The sequence below is a fragment of the Lepisosteus oculatus genome, chromosome 11 (assembly GCF_040954835.1).
Source record: "Lepisosteus oculatus isolate fLepOcu1 chromosome 11, fLepOcu1.hap2, whole genome shotgun sequence".
Classification (NCBI taxonomy): Eukaryota; Metazoa; Chordata; class Actinopteri; order Semionotiformes; family Lepisosteidae; genus Lepisosteus; species Lepisosteus oculatus.
In genome coordinates, this window is record NC_090706.1 from 19,315,213 (window position 1) to 19,334,160 (window position 18,948).

Below are 18,948 nucleotides of genomic sequence, written 5' to 3' on the forward strand. Positions count from 1 at the left end.
GTACAAAGGTTTAATGTAGTGAAATACTTAGAATCCAATTATGTTTCTTCATTCATCCTGGGACTGAAGTTCAAAGATACAGTATGTTGTACAAATGTCTCTGTGTACCTCACACGAATAAATCTAAACAAATAAAATGAATAGAGTTGCCAATTTTACTCTTACATTTCTGCCATAATCCTTGCAAAGGTGCAAGAGGGATGAAAATATTATACGTGTGCACTATTATACCTTTGGGTTTTTCTTCCACTGGCTCAGAACTGGCCAGGACACTACAAGGACCACAAACTATTCTCTTCCACCCAAGCTGGTCATCTTTGTCAATTCCACCCTACTCTGCAAAGAATCCGTTCATAGCGTAACTCAGGTTGGGACTTCTGGTGTAAAGGGCTCAGTCCTCAGAAGTCAGTGATTCAAGTTAATCAGACAGATAAATCTGCAAAAGCACATCTGAGGCCATTTGCATTACTTTGGCCCCTGCAATTTTCCAGCTTGCTTGATCATGATGTCCTGTGCAAATCCACTCCTAATCCTCCCTCCACAACTGGTGTTTCTAATTCTCTTCCCTGGCACTGCATTGTGCCTGTGCCACATGCCCTTCCATGCCCTTCCATGTCCAAGACATGTTTCATCTTCATTTCGCCAAACAGATGACCTCCCTGGTACAGGCAGCATCTCTGCCTCCTCTCATCAGGAACTCATGAGGCAAGCCTTCGCCCTGCTAGCTGTCAAAGGTCAAATGATTCCTACAGAAAAGAAGCTCAGCGTCTTTGCTTACGGAGCTTCACAAAGGTTCTATTTTTGAAGGCTGCTGCTCATAGTGCAGTTAGCACTCTGCTCCAGAGAATGGGGCCTTGTGAGGGGCTGGGGATTTTCCAACGAACAGTTTGCAGTGGGCAAAGTTCTGCTGCAGCTGAGTTTAAAGGGATTTCCATGGTTACCCTCTCAGCCACCAGCCAGTGGTCTGCTAGGCCCTTTAGTGAGTTTGCAGGCTTTTCAGTAGGAACCGCAGTCATCCTCCAGCTGCTGCTGAAATTAGCTGTTGACATCCTGTGTCTCGTGGTGCTAAAACTACATTTCGGAAGAGGCCTGTAATCTCTTGACTTGCTGGTATGCTTAATGTGTGCCAGATCTGTGCCACCTCTCAATTATAGTTTGCCTTGGCTCCAGGACATCTAAACACAGTACCAGCACTTTGTCATGATTTGAAAAATTGACAAGAAAATGCTTTGAGTGGAAAAGGGATTTAGAGGACACATGGCTTCACAATTTACTGTGCAATTAACGCACTGAGTGTGTAGCCAGTGCTGACTACAGCATTACATATGATGAGTGTGTAAGAGGAGTCACAGACAGACATCGCATATGATTGAACTACAATTTAAAAAAGCCATAAGTGTACACTAGCCTTTCTTATTTGCGAATATGCAACCCATTTGTGGAAAAATGGGGAAAAGGCAAAGTCAAATACACTGTCGTTTTTAGTAAAATAGCTAAAACCTTTTCCGATTAACCTGAACGTAAATTGAAACAAGTAAAAAAGGAAGAAAACTCGAGCAGGTGGAGAGTGTGAGTTACATTATTGGTGAAGCTGTGGTCGATCGTAAGGCTCTGGCTTAAGAAAAGTGAGGCTGTGGAAGAGTGCCAGATGATTCATCAAGAGAAAAAGAAATGAACTTGGGCTATGAAACATAGCCAGCAGCCATATCACCCTGCAACTCACAACTTGCAATCCACTGAAGCTAAGTAGGTTTGAGCCCAGTCAGTACCTGGATGGGAGGCCTCCTGGGAAAAACTAAGGTTGTTGTTGGACGTGGTGTTAGAGCAGCCAGAAGGGGACACTCACTTTGCAGTCTGTGTGGTTCCTAATGCCCCAGTACAGTGTTGAGAACACTATACTGTAAAAAGGCTCTGTCCTTCGGATGAGACATAAAGCCGAGGTCCTGACTCTCGGTCGTCATTAAAAATCCCAAGGTTTTTCTCCAAAAAAGTAGGGGTGTAACCCTGGCATCCTGCCCAAATTACCCATTGGTCTTTAACAATCATGGCCTCCTAATAATCCCCTTCTATAAACTGGCTTCATCACTCTGTTCTCCTCCCCACTGATAGCTGGTGTGTGGTGAGCCTACTGGTGCACTATGCCATTGCATCATCCAGGTGGGGCTGCACATTAGTAGAGGGGAGTCCCCCATTACCTGTAAAGCACTTTGAGTGGAATGTCCATAAAAGCTCTATATAAATTAAAGGAATTATGATTATTATTATTATTTGAATGACTCAACAACTTAAAATTCATCAAACCAAACACCTGAGGTTAGTTATGGAGAAAATGAAAACATCTGGATCAGAGAAGTCATGAAACTGGAGACTGGTACCATATCCTGTGACCTCCTCTGCTGCAGATTTTTTAAAAAAGCACAAAAAGAAGGTTGTGTGACATTGCTCGTATATTCAATACATTTCACAGTATGTGATTTCCCTTTCCACTTTTGTACATCATCTACTGAAAATGTAGGACATACTGTACCTCTCATGCGATTAGCCCTTCTTAATCTTCTTAAGATTTTACAGCTGATGGTCAACATAAAGCCCTATGATATCAACATGTCCTGCAATCTGGCCTTTTACACACTCATCAGATATTAACCTTCGGGTTTTCATTCACTGTGCATACCGATGCCATGAAACACAAGGACTACCTAAAAGGTAGAGGATGTGATTCTTGTGATCTCCTACAAATTAGTAAAGGCACTTGATGATGTACCCAGTCCAGCTCTACCAGGAGAGAATGTGAGACACACCTGAGGAGTGGTCAAGCCTGGATTGGAACTGGTGCGCACTGGCTTTGTACATCTGCCTTTGTAGGTCGCATTCACAGGCTTTTGCCAGATGGTTGACAATTTGAGCGCCTCCTGTATCGTGGGTGGCAGCGAAGACGTGAGAACAGCCGCCCTCTGGTCAGGTAGTGTGGAAAAGGAATCAACAGAACTGACTGAGTTTTAAATGGTCAGATGTGGGAGGTGTTGCCTGTTCCAATTATCACTCGTCACCCTTCAGTGTGTCTGAGCTTCAGGGGGCCTTATAGCTGATATCTGCAAATCCCAACACCAGAGAAAAAAGGATCCCTTTAATGTTCTGTAATGTCTCTGTCTCTAATTCACCTTCTCTCCATCTCTCCCATCCGTTTCTCCTTCACTGTTCGTCTGTTGTCTGTTGTTCCTCTTTCACAAGAACCTGAAAAAGGTTTCAAATAAGAAGAGGCTTTTCAGCCCATCCAGCTTGTTTGTTTTCTAGCAGTAGCAGTAAACTGATCTCATGCAGTCCGAGCATCAATCCAAAACATGGCTGAGTAACTTGTTTCATGCTCCCACAGGCCTTTAAGTAAAGAAGTGTCTTGTTTGCTCAGTTTTAAATGCAGCTCCATGTAGTTTCTACTTGTATGTTCACTGTTGATTCCAAAGAAGCCCACTGGGTTGATGTTGTCAGTGCCTTTGGGGGGTTCATGATCTCTTTTGACTCCTCCTCTTTTCCTCCCTCATCATATGCTGCTCTGTCTTAGCTGAATAATCAGTGCTGGTTCTTATACGTCAGAAAAAAAAACACACAAAAGTGAGGAAACATGCAAATTCCATACTGACAAGCTTCCAAAGGCAGAATATAATATAGAACTCTGGAGCAGTTAGGCAGCGGAGCTAACTACCATAATAGATAACCCCTTGTATCTCTCTCCATGTCCCCACCTTTCTTATTACCTTCTCAGTGCATTCAGGTGCTCTCATTTTCTTCTGCCTTGTCTTGTAGAATCTAATCTAAATATATGGCTTACAGGCAGACAGTCACCTGTTGTATGTGACATTTTTGAAAAACCAGGAGCTGAAAAAAGGGAAAAATCAGGTTTGCCTGTATGGAAACCTGTGTATCAATTTAAATGCTTATGCAATAATCCCTTCTCAATTCTCATTCAAGGTGATACTAGCAAGTAATCAGGGCTTTTCTCGGATTATAAAAACCCCTCAAAAATGCTTGAATGCTGAGTGTTACAGGGAGATGCACTTTGAGTGCTCTTCTCCAGAGAATGGCCTTTTTCTGGTTTCAAGTTAAAAACTTTGCTGGACTGTACTGATTTCTTGGATCCCCCTGCAGTCTATACCTCTGTCCTGACCTCCATCTTCCTGTACCTCAGCTTGCCAAAACACCCCACAATCTAGGTTCCAAAGCCCACAAGAAAGAAACAAAGAAGCAATACACTAAGAAATCCACAGACAGTACATACAAAAAAATAGAGGTCGACACATACATCCCGTGTATTTTTAACCACAAGGCTATAACGTCACCAGTAACCTGGCACTGGTTATTTCAGCGTACAGGTATTTTGGAGAGCCAATGATCTAGTTATTTGTAAAGGTTTTTAAAGTCTGGCAACACCTGTAAGCGCATGATGAATACAACAAAGAAAAATCCAACATCAAATAAGAGAACTCTGGTCGTTGAGGGATGAGGAAAATGTATTTTTTATTCCTAATTATTGAATTACTTATTTAAAAAAATCATCTGTTTAATTGATCACAATGAAATAGTTCCTTCTCTTTAGAAAATTGAGTTTTATTAGTGATATTCCAGATTTGTTGGACTGGTGCTCTCCATGACCAAGGTTGGATATCCCTGCCTGTTCCCTGGACAAATTACCCCACTTCTGTCTACTGTAGTGTTCTCTGATTGTAGGTCTGGCAAAAAATAATTCCCCAGAAGCAGGAACTAGGTCTGTGGTGATCCAAACATGCAAGACAAGGTATTTGCCTGCTGTTCAACCTGCTAGCGTGTCGCAGGGTGTGAGGCTGAAAAATCAAATAGTGACTTATCGTTCAGCCAACAAATACAAATACAAAATGATCCTCATTGAAATTAGATAGTGAGAGATGTCGGACAGCTCAAGCAGAACACTAACAAAACAGCAACTAATGGGCCAGTGCAGTCTGTCAGTCTGCAAGGTTAGTTGTCAGGATCTGCTGCCTTGTAGTTCTGCTTTTGTATTACTCCTGGGCTGTGCTTTGTGAAGCATTTTGACAAGGTGATCTGGTGCTGTGTGCAGTAGAGATATGCATTAATAGACAGCAGAGCTGGGAAAGCACTGAGCAAATACATGAACTCAGACTGATTGAATGATTTCAGCAGAACATTTACACTGTTGTGAAAAGGCTCTGAAGGCTTTACCTTCAAATGAGGGTCTCCAATGGGTGCGCTTTGCATAAAACAAGAATTCCCTGGAGAATTCCTGCAGTGGGAGAGCTGGGTAGCTGAAACAAAAAAGAGGTGAGGTACCTGTAGGTGGGAGGCTTGGCGGCACAGTGTTTAGCATTGCTGTGTCGCAGCACTGGAGACCTAGGCCACTATCTGCATAGAGATTGTATGTTTTCGCATGGGTTTCCTCCAGGTGCTTTTTCCTCCTAGAGTCCAAAAACACTTTGGTAGGTTAATTGGCTACTGGGAACATAGGCCCTGATGTGAGTGTGTGCATGTTTGTGTCTGTGTGGACTGGTGTCCTGACCAGGTGACCTGCACCCCACCTTGTCCTCATTTGGGCTAGGCTCTGGTGCCCCCACAACCCCGAACTGGATGAACAGGTTAAAAATAGATGGATGGAGGTGTGGTAGGTTATCTGATTGAAGCATTGTAATTTCACCTAATAGGGCCTCAATAAAACAATTAGTTCTCTTAAACCCAGGAATTGTATAACTGAATAATTGGCTAGGATGGGTACTCACATGGGTTTAATTTGGAGGAGTGCAAATTTTCACACGTTGAAATAGTGGGTTTCCTGTATGAAGGGGTGTGTCACTGAGTAGCTTGTACATACTGACTGTGTTGTCAGTCTTCAGGAGAGGAGTCTGAATTCCTGAAGCAGTCTGCTTGTTTTAGCAGTTAAAGTGTTTGGAATTGGCTGTGTTGGGGTGAAAGCTACTTTATATGAAGGTTAGATCTTTTAGGAAAAAAAAAATGTTTTTTTGGGACCTTTTTTGTGTTCCTTAGAAACTTTTATGTATAAGCGAAGGAAGCCTCTTGCAATTTAAAAGTTTAGGTGATTTTTTGGGAATCATGGGTGAAGGTCTGCTCCCACATGCAATAATGGTTTGATGGTTTACAAGGCCATAAGGAAAGTTGTCCAGAATACCAGGGTACCAGGACACCATCAGGGTGGTGCTGTGGCTCTGTGACTAAGGATCTGCACCTGTGACTGGAAGGTTGCCGGTTCATATCCTGTGGCCAGCAGAGGAATCCTACTCTGTTGGGCCCCTGAGCAAGGCCCTTAACCCCAACCCATCTCCAGGGGTGCTGTATAAATGGCTGACCCTGCGCTCTGACCCCAAACTTTTTTCCCTGTCTGTGTGCTTCATGAGAGCAAGTTGGGGTATGTGAAAAGACAAGTTCCTAATACAAGAAATTGTATATGACCAATAAAGTGAACTGATCTGGTAACACCACTATTCTGTTTGATAAATGCCCTGGGATTTTTAATAACTACAATCAGGGACTTTGTTTTTATGTCTCATCCTTAACAACAATGCCTTTTTCTATATTATATAGTTCCTGTCACTTTATTGGGGCATTAGGTCCCACATGGACCATGGGGTGAGCACCCCCTCCTGGCTCCACTAATACCTCTTCCAGCAGCAATCTTAGCTTTCCCAGGAGGTCTCCCATCCAGGTACTGGCCAGACTTACACCTGCTTAACTTCAGTGGGTTGCAGGGTGATATAGCTGCTTGTGTAAATTTCTTGTAACTTTCTGACTTTATTTTCTGTGCCCTTCAGTGAAACCTCTGGGATGGGTGAAATCTTCCACTGGGTGGATGATGGGTGGATGTATATGAGGTTTTGTGTAGGATGGGCTCTGTTGCCCAGGTGTCAGGAGTAGGAGTGGGGTGTAATAACTCTCTGCCTGAAAGAGAGCAGTGTTCTGATGTGGTGATGAGAACCCAATTGCAGGGAAGCAGCAGGCAACTGTAGAGAGCACTCATGGAACATGGAGTCATTGACTGAACGATAGGTAGTATTTATAGCCTTGGAAGTCATGGAATGAGGCTCTGAGAACCAGTTGAAACAAGCAAAGAAACCCAATTTGAATCCAATGATGTACTGTAACTCCTTGGTTAGACTATTGAGAGGAAACCACTTGGACATCCAAGTAGCTCCATCAGTAAGAGATGTACCATGCAGGTAACTCACTACTGTGGTGGCACAGATCAGCTACTATACTGTTGTTGCAAAAATGAGGCCACATATAGGTCCTGAAGGACAGCGTGGAGTGTGTGGTTAAATGTGTGAGGGACTGCCACCCACTAACATCAACTACCACTCAGGCAGCTGAAGTGGTCCATTTCCCATACTCATTTATTTATCTCAATCGTGAAAGTGCCAATTTCCAAAAACAATTATTTATTCTGCCTAAAGCAAAGAGCCTTTGAAACTCCTCACATGTGTGTTGATGGCTCTTATGAGTTTAGATAGTCAGTTACTATCCACTGCTTAAAAAACTAGTGATCTGTTTTTTTATGTTGGGGGGTTAACCAAAGTTTCTAAGTGATCAGTGCATCTAGGTGATTGTGCACACTGCAGAAGAGAGTCAAAAGAAAGTGACCACTGCTCATGGTTACGCATTAGAGGATATTGGAGGAGGCCTCTTTGTGGCTCTTAAGGAAAGGGACTACACCAATTCCAGAAGATCACCAGTGCAGGACACAATTTTTCAAAGAATATCATCATCTAAGATGCACCCTTGTGAAACTCACATATTCTCATACTGTAGCTCTCCATGCCTGTTCTAGGCAGTTATTAGATTCTACTATGGTTTCTTGCAGTTTCTAATGATCTCTCTGTGGTTTACCATGCTTTTACTGCTATACTGGACTATAGCCTGCTTTTGCCATGATCTAGCCGAGTATAAACCTCTACGCAGTAAGCAAACAACAACAGTGCAGGACATGGGGTTTTATTTCTGTCTTCTAGGAGAAGATGTTTGAAAACATGAGATGAGAATTTAACAAACTAAGCCAAAATAAATTCCAGAAGCTTTAAAAGTAGGCCTAATGCAGAGTTTTGACAAATTCAGAAGCAGATCACTGCCAAAACAAATAACCTTCATAAGGCTTAGAATAGTCTCATTTTCCATGCCCATGATACAATTACTGGCCTTCTGTGTGATCTTCTATACCAGGCCCTGCATGATGTTAAATATGTGTGCTGCAAGATCTGGATGATTTTGTGCCTGCTCTGTTTTGTGCTTTGTGTTTTGTTGTATCATCTCTGTGTGAAGGTGGCTGATTTTAATGAGGCAGGGTCCTGTAGCAGCCACGTCCTGGTGGGATTTGTAGCTCCTTTAGCACTGCTGAAAGCAAGTGCATGTGTTTTGAAAAGCCACAGACACGCTGCATTAGGTCTCTTTTAGCTTTTTTTCCACATAATGGCTTTTAAAACCCCAGGCCTGTCTGGAACATCAACAAGGGGCTGAGCTCCTCTGCCTGGCAAGAACCCACAGCGCTGCTGAAAGCTTTCCTCCTGGCCCTGTAAGGAACTCAGTAGTGTGGCCTTGCTGAATTATTGATGGGTCTGTTCTTCTCTCCTGTTTCACCTGTAAAAAGCTTCAGTGTGAAGGAAGAAGGAGAAGCAGTGAAATGACACATTACCTGAACAAAAGAAAATTCCTCCTACAAAGAGCAGTTCTGGCAAGCGAAACACCCCAAACACCTCAAATGGGGCTAGCTCCCACCAAATTAGTGCCACTCTGTAATTATGCTGTGTATTATGTAATTATGCTTTAGTGAATGATAACATATCATTTCCTAAATTGGGTGAAAGAATTGGGTTCAGGGATTGTGAAACCCATTTTTAAGATCTTTATAATCTGGTATATAAAAGAACAAGTCTGGAACCCCTGTAGGAACCGACCCCCACTACTGATTATCAGCAAATTGGCCTTTTATAGAAAACTTTTTCTTCATTTCTGCTTGTGTTAATCCTTCTCTATTAATTTATATTGTATCTTTAAAAAAATAACTTAAGTGCTGCCTCTGTTCCTGTACCCTGCTGCACAACTTTTGTGACTTCCCTCCCTCTCATTTAAAACTGCCTACCTGTTTCACTGCTTAATGATGACAGTTTATTCCCAAGAGCACCCCAGCTTCAAGCCCTGGTCGACCTAAGCAAGCTACAAATACAATTTGTGGCCCATTCTACAGATGAGACCTAGGTCTGAATTTCTGTTGAGAGTGACTCGGCTTGCATGCTGGTCTCTGTAGACCACTTCAGATAAAAGCATCTGCCAGTTTGTCATTTGTATTATTAATGGAGTTTAAAACAAAAGTACGGGAGATGGTCAAACCCTACTGTCGCCCACTTCTGCCTACCTACATCAAAATATCACGCTTCTTGCTTAGTACCCAGTGCTTTTGTTTGTCATTCCTCATTTAAGTGGAGGGGAGGGGGCTTCCATTTTTCCCATCTGTATGGATGGGTTGTCATTCCCATTAAGTAGACTCGTTATCCCAATAAAGTCAACTGATTTTATTTACGCCTCTTCTCTGCCTTTAGGTTTGATTGAATTGCTGAAATTAGCATTGTTAATGGAAAAATGCACACCAGAAGAGATTTGTGTGCTACATCAGTTGCACTTTTATTTCCATTTAAAAGATAGATTGATGCTGTAGCAACTTGAACAGAACAAACAGGAAATTTTCCAGGGAACAGGTTAATTAGAGAGTAAATGAAAAAGGGCAAGCCCTAGTCTATTACACTGTCTTTTAAGAAGTAAAAAGGTGAAAAGACGTGTGAGATGGGGCTTGCAGGCAGTTGGAGAGCTGGGTAGCTGATAACAAGTACAAATTTGGTGAGTCAGGGATCTGAAAAAAACAACAACAGATTTATCCACTTACAATTACAGTGTCAATTACATAAAAGACGTATTTGACGTTAAAGGGTCTATAAAGTTTTAAAGGTGAAAAAGTATTGGTCAGCGGGTAATTATGGGAAAGGATTATCAAAAAAATGAGCTTTCAAACAGGAAGAAGTTTACAAAAGATCTCTGCTTTTAAATCCAGTATTGAGGTCAGTCACCCAGCTGTGTGATGGATGTCAGGAAAATGGTTTCAACATCATGGGCTGCTCCTAGTACTATGATTCTTTATACTGGTCTGTATCATGGGCAGCATGGTGGCACAGTGGTTAGCATTGCTGCCTCACAGTGCAGGGGCACTGGGTTCAATTCCAGATGTGGTGTGCTATCTGCAGCATGGAGTTTGTACTGTATGTTCTCTCTGTGTTCAGGTAGGTTTTCTCCGGGTGCTCCAGTTTCCTTCCGAAGTCCAAAGACATACTGGTTGGTTAATTGGCTTCTGGACAAATTGGTCCTGGTATGAGTGTGTGTGTGTCTGCACTGATGTTTGTGTGTGCCCTATGATGGACTGGTGTCCCATCAAGGGTGTATCACACCTTACAGGCATTGCTTGCCTGAATAGGCTCCTGCTTCCCTGCAACCCTGAATTGGATGAAGTGGTTAGAAAATGGATGGATTGTACTTATCTTTCTTGACATCTTTGATAAATGGCAATGGAGGTTGCACTGAAGGATGGAAGGGATGCTCAGGGGGGGCGAAGGTCACACTCAAGGAATCAAGTTGGCTATTTTTAGTGTCTTTTTACTATTTTTCTTTTTCTGATGCCTCTTGACTTGCACTGCTTCGAAATTAAATGCCTCCACATTACAATTGCACCACGGTTAATGGCAAGAACGCTTTTAAAGGGCAGAGCTAAAAGCTTCTCTTATCAGGAGGTAGTGAAGTAACGCCGGGGAAGCATGAAAAATAGTGTAAAGATGAGAAGAAAGATGCAATAGCGGGGAAATTATCCCACGTGTTAACTGTCTCAGGTACATTTTCACAAAGGGAGGCTCATAAAATCAAATGCAGATCATAAATGCTGAGCTTAACCTGCAGGCATCAGGAGTGTTAATCATAAATCAAAGGAGCGGCCATTGAACCAGAACAGGCAGGATCTGAAAAAATACCTCGGTGTTAATGGAGACTCATCAATGTGCTCATCCAGAAAACTTTGTGAAGCGTTTAAAATAAATAAATCCAGACACCAGGCGAAGATGTGGATGTGCAGTACGAAAATTAATTCAAATCAGGGGATGTAATAGAAAATCTTTAGAATGTTGCATTGCGTCTGCATTCTATTCACATCTGGCCATTGAACAAAATACTATAAGAAAAACAGATCATCATCGCGTACAATAACTGGTGGTTTAATTATGGGTTGCGGTGGAGCCAGAGCTTATTCTGGCAAGCAACAGTACTAGCAGGGGTAGACGCTGGACACCAAGGACTTTGTACTGTGGGAGGAAACCAATGTGAATTGGGGAGAACATGCAAACTCCACACATATGGCACTTGAAAAATTTAAACCAGAGCTGTGAGGCAGCAATGCTAATCATTGTTTCACCATGCCACCCCAGATATATTATTGAAAAGTGAGGAGTAATGGGAAGCGACAAGTTTAGTAATTATTAGAAGAATAGTAGCTTACCACAAATGAATCTGTTAGGTGGTGCCAATATGAAAAATCTCCACAAGTACAGATAAAAAACCATGAGGATACATAAAGACTATGAGTTAGGGCACAGTGAAACTGGAATGTTCATCTTTATGTTGGCTCAATAGGCTAATAACCCAAAAATGATCAAAACGGGCAGAATTTTCTGTCATTTGGAAATTTGTTTCCATTCTGTGCAGGCCAGTACAGTCTGTGATAAACAGTATTAATAGAGCCACATTGACATCTTTGCCCAGAAAGTGCTGCAAAGCATTCAAATAACAGTAGCAGAGTAAATGGATATAGGGGAAAAGGGTACTGAATTATAATCGCAGGCTATAAATTCACGTAGCACTGCACTGCAGCCACAGCTACACCATGGTGTGCAGATATGGTCACTGAGATATATAGAAAATAAGATATCTGAGACTCTGGAGAGAGTCCAGGAAATGCTAGGCACAAGAGCCAAGGGATTTAAAGGATATTGTAAAAAGATAGAGGTTAGATTGACATTTGAAAAGGAATAAATGACGCTGACCCACTGCTGTAGTTTCAGGGAAGCCAGAACCCCATAAACACAGATGGAAATGAGGCATGAGGCAAAAAGCTGTATTAAAAAATCAAGTCTGTTCAGACAATAGGGCAAGTCAAGAGGAGAAGCTGATGGATTACCTGGGTTGTTTCAGTACCGGTACCATGTGACACCAGTGAATCAGACCACTCAATCACTATCGGGTTGTCTGATCCAAACTCTCTTCCACTGGACAACCTGACAAAGCATTTTTTCAGATTGCTTTCTTTCTTAGTCGTTTATGTGTGGCTTTTGACCCAGTCCTGTAACATTAGACTAGATGATGTATCTCTATATATTCAGTTAAGGAGGTTTAGTACAGCCGCCGCACCTCTGAGCCAATCAGCATGTCTGCCTGCTACCTTTAGCGGAAACGCATGGAGATGGCTGTCCTTCAGATGGGTCAGAGGAGGATTCACTCCTCGCCTATCAGCACCACTGAAATAAAAGGTTGTTTGAAAGTAAATCCCAGGGAACTATTTACAAATCAAAGACCCAGAGCACCTAAAAGCAAATATATTTAGGATAATCAAATAGGGTTTTTTTTACATACAGTGGTAGGCATGAAGAAGCTGTGCTTAAGGCCCAAACTCTGGATTCCTTCAAGAACTGGATACGTTTTAGATTTTATTTGCCTCAGAACTACTGCATGAGCAACTAGTACCGCATTATAGGATGCATCTCATTGACAGCCTTTCTTGTGTTTTACTGTTCTTAGTCTGGTTGCTGCAGTGGGAGCCTGAGAAAACCTTAGACTGCTGCTTAGACAATCCCAGTCACAGCTGGCCAGTGACATAGCTTGGGCTTTCCTGCAATCTGAGCAGTAGGACCCCTTTGGAAAAACCATATTGGCCACTTCTTTAAAGAGTCGCAGATGTGTGCGGAGCAACAAAGTTTTGTTTTGAAATATACTGGCTTTAGCACTGTTTAACAATAGAGACTGGCTGATGTGTGAGAGAGTGTATGTGTATCAAGGAATTTCTACACCCAGCAATATAGTAGGCAGGTAGGGCCCATGAACTGTAGAGAGAGCAGAACTGTCACTGGGCTGTTATGTGTGAATAGCAGCTACCACTGTCTGCCCATCCCCTACCCCACCCCCTGCTGTCTCTCTCCCACATCTTGCCTTGTTTGCAGTGTCTTAATGATTTAATTACAGGCTGATCCCTGGAACTGTGCATTAACACAGCGGGGGTTGAGAGAGCGATGAGAGAGCATGGCTCCATACAGACACAGGCATTAATCCCACTGTCTGGGAATACTGTAGATCTGACTGTCTGTGTGTTTGTGCACTTGTGTATCTGTCTGTGCCTCTGGACCAGTCCGGGAGAGGGGTATGTACAGTAGTCCATATATTTCATTGGGACGAGCCAAAACCATTATGCATTGCTCCAAGTTGGGTGGGTTTGGAATCACACCTGCATTCATTTAAAAAATGTGAACTGATCATGCACTTCCAGTTGGAATTTTATGACTATCATGTTTGTGAAACAGTGGAATAGGAATGTCATGGTATCAGGAATGTCTACAGTTTTCAGCTATGCTTATGGATACCCTCATCATCAGCTCTCAAGCAGAAAGGGAGGGAGGAATGGATAAAGTTCATATTAATTTTAATGCATGATAAGAATGGAACAAGCCCGTCTCTTTAAGGTTACATTATTACTCCAGCAACACGGAGCTGATCTTGGAAGTAACAAGGCAGAGCTATATCCTTAGATCCTAGATTGAATAGAATTTAGAGACGATGGCTTGTTTTTGTGAGGTAGGAGAAAAACCCAGGACCTGACCCACATGAATGTGTGAAGAACATGCCAGCTTCACACAGAAGGTTCCCCAGTCTGGACTTGAACCCAAAAGGCATGAGGCAACAGCACTAATCATCAGCAGTGACACCTGTGGAATATTATTAGGTAAATGTACGTAAGCTACATAATACATTATTAATAGGAGTCTTATAGCCATGTGGTGCATGCAGCAAAAACCTAAAGGATTATGTGATGCAATAAAAGAAAATTACATCACAACACCCAGGTTGTGCACGTAAGGATGTACAACATAGCAAACATCCAGGGTTACAATATAAAATAAATATAGGCAGGAGGTTTTGATTACATTAAATCTGGAAGATCAACTCACCTGGCAGTTGCAAACACTGTCCAGTCTTTAAGAAAAAGATTCCTAGGGAATCTCCAAGCCATCACCAGGTGTTTGCATTTGAAGCGTGCTGATTGGCGGATAGTTTGGATTTCATTCGAGGCCTGTCGCCCTGAATCCGAGACCGTGAAGGTGAGTAGTGGGAGGTCTGGCGAGCTGCAGAGCTGGTGGTAAGTGCTTGAGGATGGCAAGTGGGGAGGTGTCACAGTGTGTCGGCCATGGCTGACGGTAATTTAAAGAGGAGCAGCAGTCGAGAGAACCGTGCATCGAACAGACTGCTCAGTGTGAAAACTGCAATCTGAAAATAAAAACAGAGTAACCCTCTCTATCAATAACTCTGTCACTCTAACTGGAGCACAAAGCTCTACCTAATAAACATTTCTATAGTATAACTTGAGCTCATTGGCTCTGTAGAATTCATGTGAAATTCTTGAAAACATATACATACGGTATAGTATTTGCAGCATGCCTGTAACGTGCTAAATAAGTTGGTTCATGCAGTTGACTCAGACTCTTATTATATAAAACTCTATATTTTGCCAAGAACTTCACCAGTGGGTGAAAAAGTGTTCACTTTTTGCATTTAGAAACAAGGTCATCTTTTCTCACAGCTCTTTGGCTCTGTTTCAGCTGGAGAGCCAAAATGCTTCCTTTTCATTCTGTTGTTTTTAAAGTAATTCAGCTCTTATCCATGTTCCCTGTGGGCTTCCGCACTGCAAAATCTTATCACCCTAGCCTTTGCAACACTGTCTAAATGCATTTGTTAGTTTATATACTTGCCTTCTTTGGAGCCAAGCTGTGTATGGTGATAAATGTTCATTTGTTTGGCTTGGCTCTTGCACAGTGACCCCAGTGGGCTATCAACTTTACATACAGTACCAGTTAACAGCTACAGTAAATAACTAAAAAATCTGATGTGAATGTACTAAATTGTTCTGATCTGATTCAAAGCTTGACCTGTGTGAGCACTAAAAGATCTTTGTTGGTCATGGCTGTAAGTATAAACGGGCATAATGAAATCTAACTCTTGCTGGGTATTGTCACTTCTTGTGACCTTTTCACAATGGGGGGGGGGGGTGTTATATTTCTTTTTGATTGTTTTTGGAATATGGAATTGCCAATTATTTTTATGTCCTCAGTGTTCGAACTGCAGATTCTGTTATTAAGTAAATTGATGTACCTTTGTACTGTAACCCTTGGAGTACAAGAGATATACTGTATATGCACATCTCACATTTTGTGACACCTGTGCTATCAGACTGTCCACTTCTCTCAGCTCCTACAGCTGAAATCCGTATCAGCTGGAGCACTGATGCAGTTCTCGTCGATAACGCCTCCTTGATCACTGTTGTTCTCACAGCTGACTTAATCCTTACTAAATAGAATAGGATCTGGACATCTGTGAATTATCATCTCAACGTGGTCTTGTTTCTGTATTTAATGAACTCTTCTGGTTGTGTTAGCAGTGTGGAGAATGACAGGCTGGTGATTACTTTACAGGCTTTTTATTGACAGTTTTCATTACAGTGGGGCATGATAATAATACAATGTGCAGAATCCTACTGGATGCAGAGGAGGATACATGTTATTAATTTTAACTGATTACTATAAGTTTGTGATTTAAGTCCTTTTCATTAGCTTGAAGCCAAAGCATTAGTACTTTAATTATAATAAAAGGTAGGTGACTTATGTATTTAACCACACATACAGTAGTACATACTGTAGGACATGATGCAACAGTAAAGGGATAGACTTGGTTAGGTGCGAATTTGGCTATATGTGACAGTTCTGTACACTTAATGTTGAGACCTTGATGTACTGAAGTGCTATTAGCAAATTGTCTTCTGTCACTAGTCCGTTAATGATGTTTCCCAGATTAAATGCAGGTAGTCTCTGGACTACAGGGCTCTCCCTATGTTCGGAGTGGAACCTTTGTACGTTCCAAAGCAGTTTAGCTTAGAATGGTTTAGAGATGTGGGGATTTCAAAATGGCAGCATGGTGGCACAGTGGTTAGAAATGCTGCCATACGGTGTTGGGGCCCTTGGTTCAAGTCCTGGGGTGCTATCTGTGTGGAGTTTGTATGTTCTCCCAGTTTTCACATGGGTTTCCTCTGGGTGCTCCGGTTTCCTCCCACAGTCCAAAGACAGACTGGGAAAACTGGCTCTGGTGTGAGTGTCTGTGTGTCTGCCCTGTGATGGACAGCTGTACTTGCTCCCATTGGTTGCCAGAATAGACTCCGGTTCCCTCACAACCCGGAATTAGAAGAAGAGGTTAGAAAATGAATGAATGGGGTGTAAAGATGTGGGATGAAAGGAGGTCCTCATGGTGCCATAGGCAAGTCAGGCACAGGCATCATCACTGACACCTTCACAACTAATGATTGTACAGGCGGAAACAGGTGCATTTCTTCATAAAGGAATGGAGATTCTGAGTCCTCCAGGCACTCAGGCTGTATCAGACCTTTATTGCTCCCTTCATCTACTCACCTTTGATACAGATGCAGACAGAAATCTTGAAAGGAACAATGAAAAGTTCTGTTATTTGGTGATCACCAAATTTTAGAGGTCGGTTTTTAGTTCCAAGTATTTACCCACAATGAGAGAGCCCTAAAGGAATACGATATTTTTTAGATCAATTTGGTAAATATGGCCTCATAATGGCAAGAACAAACGAGCCAGTGTCAAACCTCTGACCAGCAGCTTGGTAGGAGCTGGCAAATCCCCATTCTCTCATGACTGATGGCCTGTCTCTCTTCCTTCCTCAGCTCTGAGCCGCTCTGCCATGCCCTTTGGGCTGATGCGGCGCGAGCTGGCCTGCGAGGGGTACCCCATTGAGCTGCGCTGCCCGGGCAGTGACGTCATTATGATCGAGACCGCCAACTATGGCCGAACTGATGACAAGATCTGCGATGCCGACCCCTTCCAGATGGAGAATGTACAGTGCTACCTGCCTGACGCCTTCAAGATTATGTCTCAGAGGTAAGATGGAGGCACAGCGCCTCTGACTGGGGACCCCAGGGTGGGAGGGATTCATTTTAAATGCATGGCACACTGCTAATTCAAGACAGAAGGCCTTGCTCCCAATGTGTGGCATTTTTTTTTTTTCATTTCATGTTTTAAAGGCATCCAAGCAATTTTTTGTCAGTACACACTGGGTGCTGGGTATTTCATCCTTGTGATCTTATTTTGAGACACTTGGATTTAACACAACTCAGTATTTAGACAAGGAGCCAACAGATTGTCAGTACTGGAACAGATCTAACTGCTATGGAATCTTTATTTCCATCCCATTACTGGATTCTTCATTTTTAACAGCTCAGTCTTGTCAGGCTCTATGCATTTTTGTGGGGTTATACAAAATATGGTTACAAACGAGGAAACCTGCCCTGCAGGTTCTTCAGGAGTCAGCACAAGGTGAAGAAGATGCTGCCAAAATGAAGTCTGGGGTCACAACTGGGGTCCCAGGGTGAAGCCCAGAATGAAGGAACAGTGGTTCCAGCAGAGCTGAAAATAAAATTAGGGGACAGTTTTCTTGTCCTGCTCCATCTTGTTTTCATTGCCATATATTGTACATTTTTGTATGTAGTCCTGATCACACCTGCATCCTCCACAGTACACAAACAACCATGAAAACCCCAAAAGACAAATAAGTAAGTTTTCTTTCTGAAATCATAAAAATGGCTTCAAGCAGTTATAGCTACTGCATACATGGCATGCCCCGCAGATCTAACCGCTTGTATTAAATTCTTACCAAAAGTTGCTTTTTTAATTTTGTCAAGTTAATTTACTCTTGAAATTAGTATGATCATCAGTGACACAGATATGTAGATTTAAAAAAAAAAACATTGGCACCGACTCTTTTGCAGTTCACTGTCGGAGCTTGTCTGTACCGTTAATACGGAGTTTTTTGAGAATCAACATTTACAAGCCTTGTTTATAGGGAGCACAGGCTAAACATTGCTCTTATCATGTTAAAAACCTACTAATTGCAATTTGTCTTTCAAATCTGCAGTAGCCAGACTGGGTCCACCCATGGTCAGCGAAGAAATTATTCCACGTCAAAAGCACAGCGAAAAATCTTCTCATGTTGGGAGATTATTTGGAAACCATAATTATAGGGACCTCCCAGTAAGAATCTGTTGTTAATTCTGGAAACGGCATGCGGACTCAGGGCAATCACAAGATGAGAGGTTGACTCATTTACTCTTAATGCCTGGATTTCTAACCTTGTTTAATCTAGGAACAGGATCATATACTGTATATGCATTTTCTTCCAGGATTACATACGGTATTTGAATTTATATTATGGTGATTCATTAGATACAAAATGCAGACAAAGGCTATAAATTCATTCATTAATTGCAGCTAAAAATAGAAGAGAATATGTTCACAAACATTTTGTTCTCCTAGCAATTATAAGTATTTAAACTTTATGATTAACTTTGGGAGAGCAACTATTTTTTATAAAGCAGAGGTAAAGACTGGGATAGATCTTCAAATGGTGGTGTCCCTGAACCCTACTTATCAGCTGCTATTTATGAAATATCCAGGATGGAAAAAATAATAATTGGAGAGGGAACTGTGACCATACAGAGAGACCTTAGCTGAGAAATTGAAGTTTTGTGATGATTAAAGACCT

At 42.2% G+C, this 18,948-nt stretch overlaps 1 protein-coding gene across 8 annotated transcripts in view; it reads left to right on the top strand.

The window, feature by feature from the left end:
• The window catches only part of adgrl1a (adhesion G protein-coupled receptor L1a), a 308,794-nt gene that overhangs the window by 129,504 nt on the left and 160,342 nt on the right, over positions 1 to 18,948 (top strand). For 7 of the 8 annotated variants that reach the window (XM_069195903.1, XM_069195906.1, XM_069195908.1 and 4 more), the window contains exon 3: positions 17,075 to 17,288. In XM_069195903.1, coding sequence (XP_069052004.1) covers positions 17,075 to 17,288 — 214 coding nt within the window. Of the gene's footprint in view, positions 1 to 14,280; positions 14,442 to 17,074; positions 17,289 to 18,948 lie in introns of those variants that run through there. The other variant, XM_069195909.1, reaches the window with a different exon arrangement.